A 9,111-nucleotide genomic window follows, 5' to 3' on the forward strand; every position below is an offset into this window, starting at 1 on the left:
TTATTACAGCATTATTTACAAGAGTGAAGAAGCAGAAGCAGGCCAAGTGTCCATCAACAAATGAATAGATATACAAACTGTGGTACATTCACACAATGGAATTATTAATGTACCACTGACAAACAATGGAATTATACAATACTAAAAATGGATGAGTCTGGAAGACATATTTAAATACCTCAGTCACAAAAGGATAAACACTGCAGAAAGACCTCTTATAAAAATACGATGGACATGGTGTGGGGGGGGAGAATAGGGAAAGAGGATCAATAATGAACATTACACAGAACCGGGTGAAAGGTACGATTATATGAAAGGAAAGGATGGTTAGGCATTTTATATAGGACAATTAACAATCTTGGATAAGCATTTAGGGGAGGAAGGAAAAAAGTTCAACAACTAATGAAAGAAAACTCAACCTTTCTTCAAACTTTCACCAAAATCCAAATAAAAATAAAAACAAACATTCTGAAGCAAACACAAAATTTACATGAAATCAACAGAAGCTCAGTTGGCTACCCTCAAAACAAGACTGCACTTTGATGGAAAATATGGACTGTGCACTAACTGACAAACATTCTCTTAATCTTAAAAAACTTCAAATGAACAATCTATGTTTCAGGAATTCTAGACAAGTTGCCAAAAGTGACTTATAAACAAACGTCAAACTTTTTAACATAAAATCCTGCCATTTAAATACCATTAGAATTATTTTAGTTGAGAACCTCATGAACATTTAGAAAATATTACTCTTCATGAAGCACACACCATAATAAATACTTCCATTCTCTTTAAGGACTTCAGTTTACTTAGTATATATAAAAAAAACACCAAAAAACAACACCCTCAAAATTGCCAGAATCCATTCCGACTCATTTTAATTGTCTCTGAAGCTCTGTATGTTTATGGGAGAAATCTACCAATCTTTGTCCCGAAGAGTGGCCAACAGATTTAAGTTTCCAACCTTTTTATTAGCAGCCTAACATGTAAAATATTGTGCCAGTAGGTATGAATGTTTATAATTATACTGCCACCACATATTTCAAGTTTGCTATTACTGTGAACTCAGAAATCCAAAGAATGTAAATTTAAATATATAATGATCTGACAGTTTTCAGTAATATCTGCAGCATTCATTTTTAAGCATAAGCTACCTTAATATTTTGGAAATCACAAAACATTATTCTGAAGAGGAGAAATCGCAAATTCTGACAATAATTTTAAGGTCCTGTGTCTACATACCTTAGTTTCTGTTATCATGCCATCAAAAGGACAAGAATACACTGCTATTTTTGCATCTTTGATAGATGTAACATCACCTTCGGTTTCCTTTTTAAAAACCATGCCATGCAATACTGATGAGGAGTGTATACCAGAGCCCTAAGGAAATTAAGAAATTATCAGTGACCTCATAAAACTAACATCAGGGCTAAGCTGTTGGTCCTGCACATATTAATCCTGCTTTTTCTAATATACAACACACTAAGGCAGTGACTCGAAGGCGAGAAGCACACCCTTTATATTCATGCTGGCAGAAATCACCATGTGAATGAACTCTTAAGTGTAGTCAGAACTAAAATGTAGAGAACGGTTTTTAAGACTTTCATTTCCTCACTTCATCAGGTATGTAACTTCATTCCAATATAGCAGGCATGAGAGCAGGTGCTGTATGTATATACAACTTAGTACCACATGCACATATGTCCACATCCTCCCATCACATGCATTTATACACACAATGCCCTACTACAGTAACAGGCAGAATACCACTGTGAGAATATTCCACTTACATACTTAATTTTAACAAGCACATATTTTATTGAAACTATACCCTTACCTCAGTATCAACATGTAGGTGTGAATTTTATAATGCAAAATTACTATAAAATTAAAATTGCCTTCCAAGAACAAACAAAAAAAGTCCCCGATAAACATATTTAATGTTATGTATTTTCTCAACTTACCAGGATTTTACAAACTCTGATGTTATCAACATTGAAATGGCCAGAATCAGGGAAAATGGATACTGTTAAGGAAATTATGACACATCAGAAAGGATCTTGGAAAAAAAGAGAGAAAACTAAGCTATTTTCATCAGAGACCTTTTTAACTTATGGCCATTTACTCACCACATGCCTGGGCAATAAGCTTGGCCAGAAACCGTTCATTACCATACTGTTTACTCATGATGGAGGTATGTAGAAGAGATGATACCTCGTCAACATCTCGGAGGTTTTTTGCAGAGCAACATACCAAATCAGGAAGAATCTCATGGGCTTTTCTACAGGCTATTTCATAACCCTCTATGACCTGAAAAAACAAAAATAGATAAAGGAACTATTCTTTTCAAGAAGTGGGATAAAGATGGGCAATCTCCTCCTGTACAATTTATAGCCTCTGAAAATCCACTAAGGGTCAGCTATCAGCCAGTATGTAATAATAATTCTTAAAGAATGGAATTTTTATTTAAAAAGATGAAGTATGCCCACCCAAACCCCCTGCACAGTATTTATTGCAAAGTCTACAAGTAAGGCTTTGGTGATAACTTTAGTTTGAGCTTCAACTCTACCATTTACTACACAAAAAAATCTTGGCTTTTAAAAATCTTTCCTCACATTCCTTGCTAATATAAAGTTGGGGTCGGTTTAATATGCTTTACTCACAGTGCCTGCCAAGATTAAAATCAATGTTAGCTATTATTTACTGTAACATAATTTTTATCATTATCTTAACACAGTAGTACTTATAAACAGAAATGAAGTAAGAGAAGGTTATAAAATAAACAGTGACCTCAGAAACTGACAGGCCAATTCTCAAAAGCTCTTCAGCCAATTCCAAAAGAGCACCGGCAAACACCAAAACAAAGTTTGTGCCATCGCCAACCTCTTGCTCTTGCATGTGAGAGGCCATCACAATCATTTTCGCAGCAGGATGTTGTACCTGGTAGAAGAGGTTTGCATTTACACATCAAGTAGAAACATTTGATCCTTAAAGGAATAGAAAAGCATTCATTTCCATTTTTTCTTCAATGAAGATTTAAAAATTTCTTGTGGGACAGGTAACTCTATTTGATCCCACTACAGTGTGATCACAAGCAGAACAAAACAAACAAACAAAAAAACAAAACAAACTCTCTGTATGGTACCATAAAAGAAAACCTCAAAGTGCACCTCTTTGGTGGTCATTCATCTTTACTTTCAGAAAGTTCATCATATTATTATAAATTAATGAAATGGAAAAAAGTAAAAACCCCAAATTAGTATATAAACTGATGAAATAAACCAACCCCCAACCCCAGAAATTGATACTGTGGTTTTCTCTAGTATGAAAACACTATTCCCAGTATACCATCACTGTGTAAGAGGCAAAAATGCTGTTAAAATAAAAAAAAAAAGTTAAATTTTGTTCAGTAACTTTTTAAAAGTTAAAAATCATCTATAAAATTTAGAACCTAAGATTAAATTCTCCTCTAATGGAATTAGTTTTCCATTCAACATTTTGTGACACTGATTATAATCTCTACACTGTAACCACTCTTTTCCATTTACTTTTTGTGTGGTTACAAAAATTTCCTTGGGGTTAAATGTATAATCCTTTAATTATTAGTTAGGGGAACACTGGTGGCCAAGTGGGCAGGGAGTTGTCCTTTCAACCCAACAATGCATGGTTCAAATCTACCAGAGCCTATGTGACAAAGATAGACAATCTTATGTAATTTACAGCCTCTAAAAAAATCTACCAGTGAGTCAAGAGTTGATTCTAATTCAGTAACAAGTGAGATAGTGAATGGCTTTCTATGCGTGTTCAGGTGCTAGATTTTATGGATAATACTGATGGTACGTACCACCTACTTTATATTTTATAATGTCAAATGTTCTACACAAAGTTAAATAAGTAGGTTTTCTTTTTTTTTAAAAAGAAAGCTATTTTAAATGCCAGGTTATTTCTATAATATGAAGTAAATTCACATCTGCATCAATCTATGAGACAAAAGAATCAGATCTGATTATCAACACATATTTACCGTCCAACTAATCCCTTTACAAATTATTAAGATTAGGGAAAAAAAATAATCGCATGCTGTTAAATGCAAAGATTACCGTTTACAATTGAGGGTAAACTTTCAAGATGGAAAAATGATACCTTAAAATGTGCATCAATGAGAAACTATGCAAGGTGGAAACAAACTTGTCAGAAAATGAAAACACAAGTTTTTTCCACTAAAATCAATTATAGCAAACTGCATCCCTGCCATGGGTGGAAAGCTTTAGAGATCTGGAAAACCAAGGTAGTCCCAGTGGGATCTGGCTTTCACTGCAGTATCTACTATCTAAAAACCAGATTTCTTCTACGTTAAAATCCAGTTATCGTTTTATGCTACTAAAATGTTAGCTCTGTTTACACTTACTTCTAGCTCTCTTAGAATAGTTGCTGCATCATTTGTCACAAACAACTTCTCCAAGTGGTTGATAACCATTTTGTTCATTCCTAAAAAAGAGCAGTTCTATGTGTAAATATATACATAAAATTAGAAAACTTAGTCAAGTACTATAAAACATATGAACATTTTAAAAATGGACGGGAATGACCATTATCACATTTTTGCTAACTTCTTTCTTAAAAAAATAAGCAACTTTTTCCCAACGATATTACAAAATCCTGGAGCAGAACTTGCTGGTTAATACTTTATATTCTTTACTAGCATAAAGCAAATATTCAATAAATAGAAATTATATAAATTTCCAAAAGGCACCTAATTAAAAATATTCTTATTCTTTAACTCTGTGCCAGTTAAATTCAGTTAATGATAGGAGGTATAACAAAGAATTTTCTTTTTAATGTATCATGCCACTTTAAATAATGGCTGATTATGTCACAAGGAACAGTAGCTACTATTTCAAAGAAAGGGTGTAATTTTTGCATGTTCTTAATATGAGATAAAAGTCACATTTTTATTACAATGCATTTAGAAATTACCATTTGGTCCATATGCCGTACGAGTGGTTTGGGCAAGCTCCTTGCAAGCCTGAATGTTCCTATACACAGCTTCTTCCAATCCTGAAAAATGCTGTAAAAGGAGACCTCTGATTAGACAGGGTATAAAACACAAGTATTTTCAAATTTGATGTTTTCTCATATTTTACCCAAAAGAAAAAGTTTATAGACTTTAGGAATTCCCTAGGTGATCTGTTCTAGTGGACTACGAAGAGGTTGGCAGTTCAAATTCAACAGCTGCTCTTGGGAGAAAGATAAGGCAGTCTCTTTTCGTTATTACTTACAGCCTTGGAAATTTGCCTGAAATAACTTGATGCTAGTGGATTTCTACTTTAATAGCTTAGAAATTTCATACATAGAATTGACAGCCTAATTGGGTGGCTACAAATCCTCATTTTTAGCCAGCTGGCAACTTACCTGGAATTTTTCCATCTATACAATCAAGGTAAGTAATAGTGTCTACCTCATGGCCTGTCAATCAAACACACTTTACAGTTTCCCTCAATTACCATCAACTTTGACTCATGATGATTCCTCATCAGGTTTCTGAAGTTGCAAATCTTACGCATTTCTGGTAAACCATCTTTTCAGAGTTTATCAGTATTTTCTAACTAAAAGCTGAAATGTGGCACTAACACTTTGCTGCTTTGAAGATTATTGGCCATTTTTACTCATAAATTAAATGAAACTAAGTATCTACTCTCAAATATTTAAGGACTGAAGTACACTGTTGTTAGAATTCTGTCACAATTCCAATGAGCACATACTTATTTTTATTAATTTTGGGTCTCAGAATACATTTCAATAAGCCTTTTTTTGGTGGCTTAGTGGCAAGAAGTTGTGCTACAGTACCAAAAGCATGTGGTTCAAATCCACTAGCTGCTCTGCAGGAGAAGGATGGGCAATCTCCTCCTGTAAGATTAACTGCCTCTGAAAACCTGTCAGAGGGTCAGCTATGGGTTAGTTATAACTTGACTGTATACAACAAAAAGTATTCTGTAGAAGTGAGCATTTTCTAGAGCTGTGTTACCCAACACAGCAGTTACCAGTCACATGTCACTACATAACTAACTTAAAATAGAAATTCAGTTCCTCAGCTGTACTAGTCACAGTTTAAGTGCCTGTGGTTGGACATCTGGGCTGTTTCCATGTTCTTGCGATTGTGAACAATGCTGCTGTGAATACTGGTATCTCCATTTGAGCCTCAGTTCTTAAGATGGTGTTTTAACTGAAGATGTTAAACAAGGAAGAGAAACAGCTGTAAACATCCACTAATGATTGGAACATGGAATGTATGAAGTATGAATCTAGGAAAATTAGAAGTAAAAAATTAAATGGGATGAATAAAGGTGGAAAACCTAGGCATTTGTGAGCTGAGATGGACTGTTACTAGCTACTTTGAATCAGATAGCTGTTATGCTGAAAATGTCAAACTGAGGAAGAAGGATATATTGCATTTATAGTAAAAAAAAATAAATTTCAGAATCTATCCTGAAGTTCAATGCTGTGATACTACCCATACACATACAAGGAAGATCTGTTAATACGACTATTCAAATCAACACACCAACCACTAATGCCAAAGATGAAGAAATTGAGGGCTTCTACCAACTTTTACCTAGTGGATAGAAAGTTATGCTACCAAGCCAAAGGTGGGTGATTTTAATGTGCAGCCCTTAGGCCTGGGTGAATTTGTTTTTGGTCATTCTTCTAAATGGTATGGCACTGGTCTGTGCACTGATGTACAGACCTAACTCATGGTTGCTGTGATGATAAAAACTGATTGGTTACCCATGGTAGACAGTGTTTGGTGGAACTCCCAATTAAAACAAGCTTGGAAGCAGGAGTGGCATCCACTTCTGAAATACTCTGGAAACTCTATGAACTTGGAAAAACGATGAAAGTTATACAAGTGTTCAGGTTTTTCATTCATAGGGTTGTTATGAGTAGCTTATGACTTGACAGATCTTAACAACAGCAACAATCATATCTGACTAGTAGCTACTGTACTGGTGCACATATAGAACATTTTTATCATTAGTGAAATGTCCCGTTGTATTATTCTAGAAGTATAGTTTTAAATCAATTCATAAAATGAACCTTGGACGTTTCTTCTGTAAAAAGATCTGGATTCTGACAGTAGCATTCCGTCTAAGCTCATGGTTTTCAATTCTGGTTCTCTCCCCTGTACCCTGCACGCATCCTGAGGAACAGCAGAATTGATTTTTTTTTCATCATAAATCAGTTCTTATTTCCATACTGAAAGACCATTTAATGACATCCCATAGTTGTAATATTTAAAAAAAAACAAACAACAAAACCAACCAACAAAACCAATCCCCTTTTCCTAGCTATATGTAAGGCCCAAAATAACCTCGTCTCTGCTTATTTAAAAAAAAAAATCCCCTCATCACTAATACTATCTAGCCCTAACTGACCTTCTATTGGGTTTTGGACAGTGCACAGTGCACACTGCACAGGAGGAGACTGTTCCTGAGAAGGGTTTGAATCACCAGGGAGGTGTCACCTTTGGGGCAGAAGCACCACTCATTACTCAACTGGTCAGGCTATGCCACCAGAGTTCTGAGACCAGAGCTCCTTTCAATGCATCTCTTAAACAACCTTGTCTTCCCTGATCAGCTTCAAACTCACTGTCCTTCTTACTACTCTTTCAAAAGACCAAATTAACTTTATTCACAGGGTCCTTACACAGTACTTGAACACTATTCCACCTGATCTTGGCTCGCTTACTGCTATCTCAGCACTAAGCTAAAAGTTATTTCCTCCCATTCTTTTTTAAAAAAACAAACACAAACCAACCAACCCAGAACAACTTCCTCGCTCTCCTGTAGTAACAGTTAACTTTCTTCACCTGTATTTATTTACCCCTCTTCAGGATGATATAAAGCCTAGGAGAGGCTTTCTTAATTGCAGCAGTTTTTAAATTTCTTATTCATTAAGCCATTATCTCACGTATAATGCTTTCTAAAACAAATTTCCAAACCAATGAATTATCCTGATTTTAAAAGTTTTTTCTTTCGTGGTTGGTGGGGGGAGCAGCCAATGCCCATTTCAGCAATAACATTTCCTTGTCCCTCTTCAAGCTGTAACTTCAACGTATGCGGAAAACTACAAATTTGCTTCGTATACCCAGTTTCATGTACGTAATTTAACTTTACCTTCACGATACCTTTTAAAGGAAGGGAGACTAATCTACTAATGGAGAAATAATGGACAAGGAACAGATGGATCTCACTCAGCTAGAACGCGAATTCTGTCCCTCATGAACCATCTGCCCCACAGCCCACCAAGCGTATCCTCAGGTCCCGAAAGAACTGGATGCCAGCTGGCTTCAGGGGCCGAGCCTACAGAGCACTCCTCCCTTTCTGGAATCTTCTGGCCCGCTACGCCGGAGCAGCACGCCAGGCCCGTTAGTAGGCCCTTCTCTTTCCCTGCGGTTTCTGCAGACTCAGGCCGACTCTCTCACCCCACCTCCTTCCTTCATCTCTTACTTTTGCTCCTTCCTTGAGCATCTGGGCAAAGCCCGGGGCTTTGGGAACGTGGAGGGCCATCGCTCAGCTGCACAGAGCGGCTCACGCGCTTGCAAGGAGGATTCTGGAGAAAACGAGGGGCGCGCAAACCCTTCTGGGAAGGCTGCGTACTGCGGCCTCACGCTCTTACTCTCTCCGCTTGAGCACGCCCCTATCCTCTAGCATAGCCTATGGCCTTCAATCCTGAAGCCTCACGAGAACAAGCGCAGCTCCCCTGCCAGACAGAAATAAAGGATGCACGATAGAGTCGATTGACAGAGCCGCTCTCAGGCCACGCCCTTCCCACCTTTCATCTCCAATTAGGCACAAGCAATTGTCAATGGTGGGTATGCTTTGACTTTTTTTGCGTTTTTAGACCTGAGAGACAAACCTCATAAGCTTAATTTCCCAGACTTGCTGTCTGTTCTCATCCTCATAGTGACCCTATGAACGAAAGAAAGGTCTGAACACTTTCATTCTTTAACTTTCATCGTTTTTCCACGATGATAGAGTTTCCAGAGGCAAGCTATTACTGAAGTGGATGCCACTCCTGCTTCTAAGCTAGTTTTAATCCGGAGATCCACCA

The 9,111-nt window shown here is 36.7% G+C and overlaps 1 protein-coding gene across 3 annotated transcripts in view; it reads right to left on the reverse strand.

Annotated features, from left to right (window-relative positions):
• Positions 1-8,704, reverse strand: part of CCT8 (chaperonin containing TCP1, subunit 8 (theta)) — an 18,096-nt gene extending 9,392 nt beyond the window's left edge. The window contains exons 1-7 of one of the 3 annotated variants that reach the window (XM_006899409.1): positions 8,508-8,704; positions 4,978-5,068; positions 4,409-4,488; positions 2,791-2,940; positions 2,130-2,310; positions 1,965-2,026; positions 1,243-1,380 (exon numbers count right to left, since the gene is read on the reverse strand). In XM_006899409.1, the coding sequence (XP_006899471.1) occupies positions 1,243-1,380; positions 1,965-2,026; positions 2,130-2,310; positions 2,791-2,940; positions 4,409-4,488; positions 4,978-5,068; positions 8,508-8,567 (762 nt within the window). In that variant the 5' untranslated portion in view covers positions 8,568-8,704. Of the gene's footprint in view, positions 1-1,242; positions 1,381-1,964; positions 2,027-2,129; positions 2,311-2,790; positions 2,941-4,408; positions 4,489-4,977; positions 5,069-8,482 lie in introns of all 3 variants that reach the window. The other 2 variants (XM_006899410.1, XM_006899411.1) reach the window with 2 other exon arrangements.
• Between the last annotated feature and the right edge of the window lie 407 nt (positions 8,705-9,111).

The sequence above is a fragment of the Elephantulus edwardii genome, unplaced genomic scaffold, assembly GCF_000299155.1.
Source record: "Elephantulus edwardii isolate Elephantulus edwardi_28Jun2011 unplaced genomic scaffold, EleEdw1.0 scaffold00256, whole genome shotgun sequence".
In the NCBI taxonomy this organism is placed as follows: domain Eukaryota; kingdom Metazoa; phylum Chordata; class Mammalia; order Macroscelidea; family Macroscelididae; genus Elephantulus; species Elephantulus edwardii.